Source organism: Rhododendron vialii, chromosome 3a (genome assembly GCF_030253575.1).
Source record: "Rhododendron vialii isolate Sample 1 chromosome 3a, ASM3025357v1".
NCBI lineage: Eukaryota > Viridiplantae > Streptophyta > Magnoliopsida > Ericales > Ericaceae > Rhododendron > Rhododendron vialii.
Window position 1 is genome coordinate 28,970,544 of NC_080559.1, and position 13,932 is coordinate 28,984,475.

The following is a 13,932-nucleotide window of genomic DNA, read 5'->3' on the forward strand; positions in this document are numbered from 1 at the left end:
CTCAATATTTTGCCCCTCATTTAGATTCAAATTTCAACAAGAACTCGTACTTTATTAGTAGTACTATTTTGCGCCTCTTTTAGGACTCGATATAATTATTGGGTACGCCAAATGCACAACGCGTTGTGTGAGACCTATCTCGAGGTTCCCCACAAATGATCGGAGCCTCTCAATTTATTTAAAATGTATTTTTAAAGATCTTTATAAAAAAATCAGCTCAGTCGGATAACAATAAGGGTTTGATCAGTTTTTGCTCAATTTTTTGATAAGAAATTGAGCAAAGAATTGATTAAACCTTAAAGAATATTAGACTAGGCTGATTTTTTTTTATACGGATTATTAAAAATAATAATTTTAACAAATTAAGCAACTTCGATCATTTGTAAGGGACCTCGAAGTGGATCTCATACAATGAGGTGTGTAAATGGCATACCCCAAATGATACACCCATAGAAGGACTCGGCAGGACTAGACCATAGCCTTGAGTTTTGTTTGATGAGGTTGAGAGAATCGGATTCTTCCCCGCCCACCATTGACAATTCAACTTTTTCAAGGTAAGTAACGACATCTCTTTCCTAGCTTATCTCTTACTCTAAGAGCATGTACAATGGTAATAATCAAAATCAATAACAAAAATATGTTACGTCAGCATTTGATTATCTATTTAGTCCATAATTAAATTTAACAACTTTTACCTTCACATTGGTTATTTTTGCATCCCTAATAAAAAAAAACCTTACAATACACAATGCACATTTGTCCAATCGCAAATGAGATTTAATCACTCACCCGACCAAACCAAATCGATGAGACAATTTCAAAGCTGGGTGTTTTTGAGCTATAGAGTGTTTTTTAGTATTGTTGTTAAATTTGCTTATCCACACCTATTTCCTTATTATAATAGGGATGCTCTAACCCGACAAGAGCAGCAAAGAGAGAACTATATAGGAAAGGCTTATATCCAAATAAGTGATATGATATTCATTTCTTCTCTTTCTTTTCCTACTTTATCTTGGAATCCAAAAGGGGTCGTTTAGTGTTTTCAGCTGCCACTTTTGAATATGATCATTCGCAAGATGTATCGGTGATGTCGAAAAAATTGAATTATACGCTGGTGCAGTGAGTTATGAACAAGCACAAGATTGTTGTTAGCAGTTAGAACGAGTCTGGTAGCTTAGTACTTTGATTGTATGTGGATGATACACTTTGTGTTGCTTGAATACTTGTGTCCATTTTAGCACATCAATGATGTTTTCTTTGACCGAACACTTATGGGCGAAATGTTATTCTTTTGATAAAAACAAAGGAGAATTAGGGCAAGGGCTAGTTGCACCGCGCAAGAGTGAGACTCCAACTCAGGTATCATCCGTATCCGGTTGAGGTGCGATACCTATGCATCCGTTTCAATGTCTATTGGTCCAACAACCTTAGTTAAGCTGTACACTTGAAAGTTTTACCATAGAATCGGCAAAGAAATGGACTTTCAGAATTAAACAAATACAATAAGCTGGAACTGAGCAGGAAATGTTCTCCCTGCTATATTCAGTTCTCAGCTCGGGAGAGGTACAACAAATACCATTCGAGGTCAAACTCAGAATCTTGTATCAAACACGGTCACAACTCCGTCTGGCTTGCTTCTCTCTTCTTCTGGGGGTTGTAGTGGGTTCTTGGGAACAGGAGATCATTCAGTTGTCTCTCAGCACTATACTCCGAAGATGCCTGCAAATACAATTCAGTTTGGGCAAAGGAGATTATCAACTACAGTAGGAACTCAACCTAAAGAATAGGCATATTGCATTTGCACTCGAGTCCACCATCCAAGAAGTACTGTTAAAACACTGTCAATGTATGAGCGAAACCTACCGCAGCTTCAATTTCTAATTGAACATTTATGAAGTCAAAAGTTCGAGTTACAGGCCATTGTGTTTGGGACCACTTTGGGTTACAACATACCGAGCACTGTCTACACATCATACTGTACCCTGAGCACATTGAATCTATGTACGACAAGATGTAAACTTGTAATGACCGAGGCGCTTATTGTTACAAGCCAATGAGCACTGAATTATAGTGCACCTTGTGCTCACCTTTTAGGGACTAAAGAGTGACCCACGATATAAACCATGCAAACAGGCACTGTACATGAAAAAATGTAGCTGTTGCTGGAAAGAGCTGTTCATAACTACTAGTAAATGAACTAGGAGATTTTTGATAGATAAATGTCGGGTATGGCAGAGAGAAATACCCGTGCATTAAATGTAAATCGCAGTGTTTGTATTTGCTTTCCGGAGCTAATTCTCAAATCAAAACCAAGGGTATCTACACCAATGATTGATGCCTCCTGTCAATAGTTGCAAAATGATTAGAATACGATGAATTCTGTGGAAAACCCTCCATACATCCCACAAGATTGAACCAACACATTAGAGAAAAAATAATATCCATTCTTAATTGATATTATTCAGCGACGTCTTACTTTTTCTCCCAGTCAGATGTCAATGTATGTCTGCTATTATGGTATAACTTTCAGAAGCTGGGATGTGATTATGTGAATAAGGAACTAAACTTCCAACCTACAGTGATCTAGATATTTGCCAAAAAACAACAGCTTAACCTTACAGAAATAGGCGCCCACTGTCCACATTTTGAATTATAATGAAAAGGTAGCTACATCATATCAAATGGCATAAGCAAACCATATTACAAATGGATTCAGACACAGGTCATAGGTCAAGTGGGTTACCTCTACTTGAATACCCTTGCATCTCCAACAGAGTGATTTAAGGGCTTGCGTGGTCTTTTCCCCGCCAGCTTTAAGACGAGATATAATATTTGCCGCTGAATGTGCAATAGCATCAGGTTTCGCTTTCCTTAAATCTTGAACTTCAACGGACTGCAGGATAATTCATGAAATACTTTAACTTGGTTCTTCCTTGGTAGACATGATTGAACCCTAGATCTCCATGCTTTAACCACATAATTTCTCAGCCTTTTTACCTTACGTTTTTTACCACATCATTAGCCAGACGAACATTAAAAAGCTAGAGGCTTTGTTTGGTTTAAGTTTTGAGGGAGGTTTTTGGGGTAAGAGTGGAGAGAGATAGAACACAGTCAGAGTGTTTGGTACCACGCTCACTTTTTCAGCACATGAACCCAAAAAGAAGGGGAAAAAAGCACAACTGTGCAGACAAAAGAATCTGGTTTAGTATACAGCACCATTAGTTTTGAGGGAGGTTTTTGGGGTAAGAGTGGAGAGAGATAGAACACAGTCAGAGTGTTTGGTACCACGCTCACTTTTTCAGCACATGAACCCAAAAAGAAGGGGAAAAAAGCACAACTGTGCAGACAAAAGAATCTGGTTTAGTATACAGCACCATTCCAAGGAGGAGGACATCATGCATGTATTCACAAGGAAAAATGATAAATTATATGCAAACTTTACCATGACCACGTTCACCAGCAGAGTACCTGGAACAAGATTTCATAGCCACGTTTCAACATATACGAAATAAAATGGTAAAATTTTTGCCTTTTAACCATATGTATCCATCTGCTCATCTCAGATTCTCAAGCCAACTTGTTGAAGCACCCAAATTAGGTGAAAGATTTCTGTATCATACATTCCCTTCAACCATAAAGTATCTACCTCAAGCAACCTGGATGAATTAGAGCACGACAAAAAAGCACCTCGAAGTACTGGTGCATGATTCCACTGGATGACAAGTAAATTTTGTATGGCCAATGTATAATTGGCCAAAACAAGTGCACAAACAACTGCATTTCCAACGTAAATATGTGGAGCTGGGTAGGACGACATTCAGAACAGGGACAAGGTTTAATTTATGACATCAACAACGCGTGTTTCCATCACTGACATGAGAAACCACTGAGGCATTGACAAATTTTCAGAATTTCCCCGATATAATTGACACTTGACAGCTAATTCAAGGTATGTCAAGCATGATAAAGGGAAATAAAAAAATAAAAAAAAAAGGAAGTGTCAGAATGAAGATAAGCAATTACTCCACTTAAAGAATGACGGAAGGAAACCTACAAATATACCTGTTGTCCTTGTGATGAAATCAACTCAATCTTAATCATCTCTAGCTTGTAGAATGAAGTACCATTTCCAAGGCTTTCACCCTTTTCCAATTCCTCTGCCGAAGTTGAGCTATCTTGGGATAACTGTCTGTCATCATTAATGATTCCAAGGTTTTCTACCTTGTCTTCGTCATGTATCCCAGTTTGCTTCAAGTCACTGGTACCAGAGTTATGGTCGGCTATGTGCTTTTGAATGACAGAGTGCTCTTCAATTAAAGCTGGTCTTAGAAGGCCCTGAATAACTAGCCCATCAGGAGGCTGATCCATACAATCCACAGGATCAACTGTTACAACCTGAGCAACCATCACAAGTCCATCCGAAAACATGAAGCTGGGTAGATATAATATTCAGTCTGTCAAACAGAGTAGAGGAACGAGAAATTGCGAGAAGAAGAAAGACATAAATCAAAAGAAAAGGAATAGGAATGTTGTAAACTGTTCTACAAGACAACTACTTCAAAAATTTACCTCTGCAAGTCTTTTGGCAAAATACATCGGATGAGAAGTTCTCATGGTGTCCAACTTTGCCCAGTCCCCTAGTGATTCATCATCATCATCATCCTCTTCACCTTCGTCGTCTTCTAGATCAGAAACCCATTCCTATACATAATCATTTAAAATAGGTTACGCAAGATTTCAGAGGTACACTAATATGCTTGAAAAGCCCAACAAATTAAAAGAAAGAACAGCCACCTCGTCATAGTCTTCATCCTCATCATCTTCATCCTCATCGACATCAGCATCATCTTCGTCGTCGTCGCTTTCTTCATCATCATTTTCGTCAGTATCAAGATGGATTGCTGTTGGACCAGATACATCCAACTCGCGAACCAATTCTGGAGTATCCAGGCCTATTATGACTTGCTGCATTGAGTTCAAAACTTACTTTTAATGTGAAAATCCCATGATCACCGAATTTATCTATACAGATTATTGTCAGTAAAGTACTTTACTTCTTTTCCTAGTTTTAAATACAATAGCAACATTTTTTTTCTCAAAAAGTGATTCTGACTACAAACTATTAACTTGCAGATAACCCTGCCAACGGCAATCACCCTTCGCGACACATCACAGTTGGCGTGGACAACATACTCCACACGCATGCATATCATCCAAGTAATACATGAAGAAATAAAGAAACCAAGAACTGAACTACCTGAATGTGATCCGGAAACGAAGTTGAGAAAAAACAAGAAAATATAAAACAGATATAAGTTATACAACTACAAAGCTTTTACTCATATATTCATGGCTATGGAAACGCACAGGACACGAATAATGGTGAAAACCACTGCACATGGAAACAAATACACGCTTTAAGATACCAACAAAGATGGCCATGAGAAGCTGTGCAAAACCATGATTGCATAACTATGATTGTTTTCTATCCTTTTTTATTTCCTCATTCTGGATGCAAGAACAGTTCCAAAGGATGTGTTGGGGATTCTGCTGATGGCCAATTTTCATGACACATGGCCCGCCAAATCAGATTCTCAGTACACACGGCCATAATGGTAATCAGGTCTCGTGGGTATTGTGGGTTTATTGAGGAGTTCACGGGCCACAAAGGTGTATGGGGCTAAGAGTCCAATTCACTCACAGAACTTGGAATTCGGCATTAGATACATCATTCGTAGTAATTGGCGCACTGGCATTGGTTATTGGGATTCTGAAATCGCCATGAGCCAGGATATACTCAAGATGCCCGACCAGCTCAGGGATACAGATATCAGTTTATCCCGGAGATTGAGCTTAAGTCTCACACGAAGCTACTTATGACTTCGAAACTGATGCATAGCTCATAGGAAAAACGTTCATGGAGGGATTTGACTGTGTGAAGTAATTTTGGCAATCTTCAGACAGTGGAATTCTGGGTTGGGTCCACCCGTATTCAAAATAGCCCAATGAGTCAAACTCGGGGCTTCACCATAAACAAAGCCAGATTTTGGCGAAAATCACTCTCTTGGACTTTTATAAGGAAAATATAACACCAGTTTAGTTTTCCAGAAGTCAACTACCATACCACGTAGTTATCCTCAGCAGTTAGGGTCTGCAAAATGTCTTCGTCATTTTTAACCTGAAAGTAAATATCTGACAAGAAGCCAGAGCACATCACACTTCAATAGAGTAAATGGTGCCAATGACAAACTGCAAAACTAAGTAATATAATTAGAACCCAAAGTACGAAAACTTACTTGCATGTTCATCGGTCACGTAAGGCAAATCTGGCCAGAAAATATTCTCATGAACTTCATCACCAAGAAAACCTGAAAACATCAATGTTGCTCTGCTGTTAACCTGAAATAAAATGAGAGCATAAACTTTAGACAGGCATAAACATCCAGGCACCAAGTGATAAATAAAAAAGGTGGTTCCAATAATAGGCATGGCGGATGATTAAGATTATGGGATCATTGCAAAGCAAGGAAGGATACATTTGGCCACGTAATTCAGATGGTTTGACAAGGAGAGGGCGGGGGGAAAGGTTCTTGGGATTGTAAGTCTGGAAAATCACCATTTGAGTTCCAGTAAAAAAATTGATGCAATAGAACTGAAAAACATGCACGGAATGCAAATCATGGCACACAACATCACAGTTCAAGAAGAAATCAATGTAACTAATACTCAATGCATATGGTATTCATAAGCTCTTTGTCGCGAAACTAAAGTCGATTTCTTGACACTGAACAGTTAAGCATAACAGATATCTTAAATAACTAGACAGACAGCATCAGCAAGTAACAATCCCTTTTTGTTAATTCATCAGCAACTTGGAAGGCGCATGCATACAGATGACCTCATACAATAACAAACCATTATCATCTCAAACTCTTTAACAATGAGACTCGAACCAACAAAGTAAATCCTCCTAACAAGCTTTAACTTCATCAAAATAGGTTCAAATGCAATTTGTCTTCAGAAGAACCAAAAGCCAATATCTGACACAGACTAATTCAACATTGGAAACCTAGGGCCGCAAACGAGCCGAGCTTTGAAGTGTTTGAGCACGGCTATAAGTAGTCTAGCTCGAGCTTGGCTCATTTACTATCAAGGTGTTTGAGCTCGATTCGTTTAATTAAACAAGCCTAGCCTCTACAAAGGAGCCGAGCTTTCATAAACAAAGTTACAACCAACTCGAGCTCGGCTCGTTTGTTAAATGAGCTTTGAAGTATTCGAGCAGGGCTAAAACTAGTCTAGCTCGAGCTCGGCTCATTTTAGTATCAAGGTGGTTCGTTTAGTTAAACGAGCCTAGCCTCTACAAAGGAGCCTGCTTTCATAAACGAGCCAAGTTACAGCTCGGCTCGTTTACTAGACAAGAGGTCAAAACTCGAGCTTGAGCTCGACTCATGTAATACTAAAAGGTCGAGCAGAGCCGAACCTCGAGCTGCTCGCGAACGGCTTGGTAAATAAATAAACCGTTCCCACCCCCCCCCCCCCCCCCCCCCCCCCCCCACGAATTGGAATAGTAATACCTCAATGATGGTCCTAGTTCTCTCCGCTAGGGTTAGTCTGGATTCTCCACCTTCAATCAATTCCGGTTCCGCAACCTCCTCGAACGGGTGGTACCGCGACGCCCTCGGATCTTCCGCAGACGCTCTGATTTTTCTGTTCTTCACATAATTGCAACTCCTCGCGTGAGAAGCATCAGCTGATCTCTGAAACTTATTCCTACAAATCAATTCAACAGAGTTACAAAACTTTCCGTTTTATTTTCCCCAAATGCATTGCCGGAAATGTAAAGAGAAGTACCAGGCGACGGAGAAGCTGCCGGAGTGAGAGAGACGGCGGGTGGAGGTGGGGTCGAAGCTCAATCGGACGGCTGTGGTGGGTTCGATCATCAGCATTTCGCTGCGATCGTTGTGGTGAAGGTGAGGTGAAGAGATCTGAAAGTGGTGGAGCTTTTCTTCGTTCGTGGTGGCTCTATTGCTATTTTATCCGATGAGGTAGTGTCGTGCTGTGTGCAGAGAGGAGTTGTACCTACAAACCTTCTCTTGAGGATATACTACAGTAGCACGACGGATCCTAGAAGGGATTTTTTTTTATTTTAATAAAATGACGGATCTCTTTTCTTTCTTTTCTTTTTTTTTTTTTTATCAAATTTTGATAATTTAAATTGTTTAATGTGTTTTATAACGTGATTTTAAGAATTTTTTAGAGAAATCAACAAATAAAAAGAGAGAGTAGTATATATAAATATATATATATATGAAAAAAACGTGTAGTTTAGATTGTCTGTGACAATTCACTTTCTAATCACTATAACTGAACCTTGGTCACATTTTTTTTTAATCTGAACCTTGGTCACATGACTCTCACTCGGCTTTATATTTGAGAGTATGGATGTGACATATATTTGAGAGTATGGATGTGACATATTGATAAAATTTTTTGTATTTTATTTTTTATTTTTCTTTAATTTTTTTGCACTTTATTAAAGAATATTAAAAGGATACATCGTTCTTTCAAAAGATTCAAAAATGCTAGGGGTACATATGAAATGTACATATTATGTACATATTAGTTTTGTGGGGCCCACCTCGGGTCTCACAAAGATAATTCAAACCGCCTATTATTTTTCAAACATTTTTTTATAGAGCTCTGTCAAAAATTAGCACAACTTGATATCGGTAAGGATTTTTTTCTTAATTTGTGGAGGCAAAACTACTTAACTGTTTAGTTTCGCCCCAACAAATTCAGAAAAAATCCTTACCGATATCGGGTTGAGCTGATTTTTTACAGGGCTCTATAAAAAGATGTTTTAAAAATAATGAGTAGTTCGGATCATTTTGGTGGGACCCGAATTAAGCCCCACAAAATCTATATGTACATACATATTATATGTACCAATAGCAGCACTCCAAAAGATTCGGAGACCCAACCATTTTTTAGTATTCAAATATATCCATTGTAGACCCAACCATTTTTTAGTATTCAAATATGGGACGGTTCCGAAGACAATTAATTAGACACCTAAAAAAATATCTCATAGTTCCCGATCAAATTTTAATGATTCGAGCCGTTCAATGTGATCAGAACGTGATTTTAAGGGTACTCATAAAAAATCAGAAAAAAAGACCGGTAAGTGCTTGATCTGAGCAGTTTTTAACTTAGATTTGATAAACGGTTCAATTAAAAATTGCTCAAAACAAGCACTTTTCAGTCATATTTTTTGCTAATTTCTCTCGGGCACCCTTAAAATCATATTCTGCACACATTGAACGGTTTGGATTATAAAAATTGATCGAAAACTATGAGATTGAGATTTGAGGTGTTCTCTATGGGTTTCTTGAACCGTTCCGTTCAAATATAGACCCAAAAGTAGATTATAATTTTTACTCAAATATTTTTCAAAATATCTAAATTTTATCATTTTTAGCTCAGTCTTTTTAGACGAAAAGTGTTAAATTTTAAATATTTCTACAAAAAAAATTAAGTAAAAATTATAATTTTTTACTTTTTCGATTTCTCTCGCAGAAACAAACCAATATTTTACAAAAATTTAATGTAAAATTAAAAAATAAGAATTTTTTTAAATAAGAAACAAATAAGAAAAACTTAAGATTTATTTCGGGAAACTAGATCCGCTACATATTATATAGTGAGGTGCATACATTTTGTGATAGTCCAACCAGAATGTACAGCGGAGAAGGGTATAAGGTACCACGTGACGTGGGGCAATGAATAATAATTTTTTACAGAGACCTTAAACGATATATTTTGAATAAAATAAGCGGCTCCGATCATCTTTGTGTTACCCGAAGCGGGAGGAAAAAGCTGCTGTGCACAGCAGTTTGTGCACGAATCATTTCTGATTTCGCTTCCCCGAGTCGACTGGATAGAATCCCTGGTGAACACACACAGTAATTTCCATATTTGGTTTTCCCTGGTAATAATTACCAAAGCCATGGAAGAGAAGAATACAGAGAGAGAGAGAGAGTCATCTTTGGAGGGAATAGAAGGAACGAAATCTGAGAACAGGGTTTTTGATGCGCCGAAAACTCCTCTCTCTGTCTAACCACAGCCACAATTTCTCTCTCTCGCAAGCTTCTTGCTGGTAACTCTCTTTACCTGAATAATTTTCCTACTGTGTGGTTCATTGGCCAGAAATTTGGAACATACCTATGTGCAAATCTCAGTTTCGGACTGTGGTTTGGGTTTATCTGTTGAATTAGAAATGGCCCGTGGGGTATTGTGAAAACCTAATGAGTTTGTTCTTATTGTTGCTTTTTGTTCTACTTTTCGTTATGAAAAGATTCAGGAGGATGCTTGATTTGAGCTACTCTCCGGGAGTTTTCACCAGAAGACTGTTATTGTTTCAATTTCCGAGGAGGAAAGGCAGTGCAGACTGTGCAGTGGTGAGCTTCCTCATCTGTAGAGCAAGAATTTTAGTGCACTGTCTACCTTGATTTCCAGTTTTATCGTTTATAATGGCAGAAAAAATTAAAATCGATTGCTGGAATGGTTGCATTATTCGTGCCATTTTTAGCCCAGTGCAATTATTTTGCTTTGGTGCTTAAAGCAAAAGTTCATCGCCCAAAAGTCATGCCATCAAAGAATCACAGTGAAGTTCAATACATTCAGCGATATATTGTTATTTTCCCCTCCCTTGGAAATAGGTAAAGGAATTATCACCAGAGGCCCCATTTCTGATGTTGCTTAATTCAGGTTGACGGAATGCACATTGAAATGCTATGTATAATATCTTGACAAGCAATAATTCAGTGGGATTTCAAACCATATAACAAAACCTTTATTTTAAGAGGCACGAAAGCAACTTATAGCAATCTCTTTATTTAAAGACGGGACATTTAGTGGTTTAGCCCCCTTGATATGTAGCAATCATATTCACTGATGAAGACCATCTCTCAAATCGAATCCATGCTAAGTTTGAGGCCCATTCTTGACATTAATGTCCTTCCAGTTGAATTAAGTTACTTATGAATTTCTTTCACAATACCTTCAGTAGCATTTGGCTCATATTGGAAATGCCCCTTTCTTCTACTTGTTTTTTGGCATTCCTTTCAATTAAGGGAAGAAAAAAGATGTGTGCCTTTTCTGGCTTTATCTAGGAGTTCAAGTGTCATTCTTTTGTTGAGTGACCGCTTTTCCTCCACGATGGCTTTTAGAAGACTGTCAGTATTGACATCCTAAGAGGCACCGGCATTCTTCATGGGCTCACGAGTCTTTCTTCAGGATTAGAAATCTAGGAACAGATACTTACCAACAAATCACTTACATGTGTCTGACGTGCAAGATGTTTCATTGGCTGCCTATTCAAAGTGCTCTTATCTTAGTCCAATCTTTGCCCCACCATCTCTTTTTAAACTGTGTTTCTTCTTCCATATAGTATTTAGTTTAGTTTCTTTTTAGTTGTTAGCTTTTTATGGACCCAATTAAGTGCTAGTATTTCTCAGGTATGCGCAGCAAAAGGTCCTCGACCGAGATATCCCCGTGTATGGAAAACCAACAAGAAAATTGGAACCATCTCCAAGTCAGTGAAGCTTGTTGAGTGCGTAAGTTCCTGCTAACTGTTTAATTTACTTTTTGAGTTCTGATTTGACTGTGTACGTACTCAGTTAGTTAGTCAATGACTCATTTCTTGTGAAGTTGGTCATAGATATTACTTAATAACTAGGATTTGTTGATCTGTTTGGATTGTTTAATTGATAACTGTTTAACAAGGCAATGCTTATACAGATAAAGGGATTATCTAATGTCAAAGAGGAAGTATATGGGGCTCTTGATTCTTTCATTGCATGGGAGCTAGAGTTCCCTCTCATCACTGTGAAGAAAGCTTTAAAGACCCTCGAGAATATGAGAGAATGGAAGAGGATAATTCAGGTTCATCCTTCCGCTGTTCTGAGTATCCTAGAAGGGTGTATTTGTAAGTGTTTTGTTCTCAGTCAAATTATGTATGGTTTATAGGTGACAAAGTGGATGTTGAGCAAAGGTCAAGGCAGAACAATGGGGAGCTATTATGTGTTGCTGAAAGCTTTAGCTGAGGAGGGAAGACTTGATGAAGCTGAAGAGCTTTGGCAGAAGTTGTTTTCAGAAAATTTGGAGAGCACACCTCGTATGTTCTACGATAAAATGACATCTATATACTATCGCAGGGGCATGCATGACAAGATGTTTGAGGTACTTATTGACCTGTGGTTTTGGAGAAATTCATGACATATATCATAAAATTTCTAGTCTCTAATATCAAAGGTGTTCTGTTTCTTTTATTCTCTGTGCTCTCTTAACATGCCAACTCGTTCATCTGCTCAAGAATTTATTTGATTCGACTCTTTGACCCCCTTCAGTTGGGGGTATTAGGTGAATCGTTGAGTTGATATGCTTACATGGATCCAGTGGAATGGGTACCATTTGACGTCTCTATTTTGTAGATCCGATACAGATCACAATAATCTACCTCTAAGCTTGTGTTCTTATGTTGGTACGTGTATGAATGTTTTGACATATACGTATGCTGCTACAAATGTGATTATGCTTATTCTATTCAGTCAACAGAAAAGCGTCCATGCACCATCTTGGTAGCAATTCACCATCAAGCCATCGTAATAACTTCCATGTACTCATTCTCTCTTCCTCTTTATTATTATGGTTGAATTATTGTGATCTAAGTATAACACTGAGTGATAAGGGGAAATAATGCAAGGACAATTAACCCATTGTTACATTCGTGCTTGAGCCCCAGAACCGAATGGAGTACCTTGGGACAAATGCACTCTAAGTATGAAGTCATGACAGTTGTTTGGATGCTGGCTGTCGCATCCTGTATGTCAAATAACAATCATCATTCATTAAGTAGGTATTTCAATAATTTGATTGGAGGCTGGACATTACGTATGTTCTGGTTCCATACAACTTCTGTAAATTAGATGTTTAATGCTGAGATTTATATGTAAAAACTCTTATCAGTGTGTAGTGCTTAGATTTATATGTTACAGAAAATCACATGATAATTAATATAAAGTGTAGATCCCATAGTAAGAACATTATGATATTATTATGATGTTTTATACCATTGCAAACCTTATTATGAAGTATTTTTTACTTTATCTGACATCTAGTTCTATCACATGATGAGAGAATGAAATTTTGGTTGTTCCTTTGATAAGGAAGTTGTGTCACGTTTCAGTGGTTGTAAATAACAAACTCTTACATTTTGCTACTTTGGTCTAAATAAATCAATCGAGAACTGGATTATTTTTTCTTTGTAACTGTGTTAATTAATATTACAATTTTTGCTCCATTTTGGGAGCTTATAGGTATTTGCAGACATGGAAGAACTTGGCATTCGACCTACCCCGTCAATCGTTGAAATGGTTGGAGAAACATTTCAGAAGCTGGGTATGATTGACAAATACAAAAAGTTGAAGCATAAATATCCACCACCAAAATGGGAATATCGGTACATTAAAGGAAAGCGTGTTAAGATCAAAGCAAGTCAGCTTAGAAAACGTGGTGATGCTTCGGATGGTTTACATAAGTTGGATGGGGGAACTGACAAGGAACCCAATGGATCGTATGAAGATGCTGAAGTAGTTTCAGATGAATTGGAAGATGAAGTTGATCCATCTGATGATTCCGACCCAAGTTTGGATGAACTTGGTGAAGCTGCCAACTCTTGTCCAGAAACAACTATTTGACATAGTTTGCTGTGATTACTGTTATTGTTTGGGAACAAATTGTAAAACTCAGAACTATATTGTACTGCCTTCATTCTGACCACATAACGCACATATTACAGGCTTCTGTTCTTAAGATGGGAACAAATAGATGATTGGGACACAAATGTTCGGATACCGATCCGAATACAGACGT

The 13,932-nt window shown here is 37.9% G+C and overlaps 3 protein-coding genes across 5 annotated transcripts in view; 2 read left to right on the forward strand and 1 right to left on the reverse strand.

Moving 5' to 3' along the window:
• The window catches only part of LOC131319672 (probable NADH dehydrogenase [ubiquinone] 1 alpha subcomplex subunit 5, mitochondrial), a 65,558-nt gene that overhangs the window by 8,013 nt on the left and 43,613 nt on the right, over positions 1–13,932 (forward strand). The window lies entirely within an intron of this gene.
• On the reverse strand, positions 1,432–8,119 carry LOC131319668 (uncharacterized protein At3g49140-like). 3 transcript variants are annotated; one of them, XM_058350040.1, is made up of 10 exons: positions 7,852–8,119; positions 7,575–7,770; positions 6,297–6,399; positions 6,125–6,192; positions 4,795–4,965; positions 4,570–4,701; positions 4,063–4,395; positions 2,744–2,893; positions 2,246–2,341; positions 1,432–1,719 (listed from the first exon to the last, which is right to left on the reverse strand). In XM_058350040.1, the coding sequence occupies exons 1-10, from the start codon at positions 7,944–7,946 to the stop codon at positions 1,615–1,617; spliced, it is 1,449 nt and encodes a 482-aa protein (XP_058206023.1). In that variant the 5' UTR covers positions 7,947–8,119; the 3' UTR covers positions 1,432–1,614. The 3 variants fall into 3 exon arrangements, with proteins under 3 accessions (XP_058206023.1, XP_058206024.1, XP_058206025.1); XM_058350041.1 differs by having other exon boundaries at positions 6,128–6,192; positions 7,852–8,101; XM_058350042.1 differs by lacking the exon at positions 2,246–2,341 and having other exon boundaries at positions 7,852–8,102.
• Positions 9,945–13,839, forward strand: LOC131319671 (pentatricopeptide repeat-containing protein At4g21190). Its single transcript, XM_058350046.1, has 6 exons — positions 9,945–10,156; positions 10,355–10,457; positions 11,517–11,615; positions 11,800–11,943; positions 12,028–12,240; positions 13,377–13,839. Exons 2-6 carry the CDS (start codon positions 10,365–10,367, stop codon positions 13,755–13,757), a joined length of 930 nt encoding a protein of 309 aa, XP_058206029.1. The 5' UTR covers positions 9,945–10,156; positions 10,355–10,364; the 3' UTR covers positions 13,758–13,839.

Excerpts from the sequence above, each read along its gene's own strand:
- LOC131319671 (XM_058350046.1), top strand. The coding sequence starts at position 10,365 with ATGCTTGATTTGAGCTACTCTCCGGGAGTTTTCACCAGAAGACTGTTA. Across the intron at positions 11,616-11,799 it reads CAGTGAAGCTTGTTGAGTGC|ATAAAGGGATTATCTAATGT; the intron begins GTAAGTTCCTGC and ends ATGCTTATACAG. Across the intron at positions 12,241-13,376 it reads TGCATGACAAGATGTTTGAG|GTATTTGCAGACATGGAAGA; the intron begins GTACTTATTGAC and ends GGGAGCTTATAG.
- LOC131319668 (XM_058350040.1), bottom strand. The coding sequence starts at position 7,946 with ATGCTGATGATCGAACCCACCACAGCCGTCCGATTGAGCTTCGACCCC. Across the intron at positions 2,342-2,743 it reads GCAAGGGTATTCAAGTAGAG|GAGGCATCAATCATTGGTGT; the intron begins GTAACCCACTTG and ends AACTATTGACAG. Across the intron at positions 1,720-2,245 it reads GATTTACATTTAATGCACGG|GCATCTTCGGAGTATAGTGC; the intron begins GTATTTCTCTCT and ends TTGTATTTGCAG.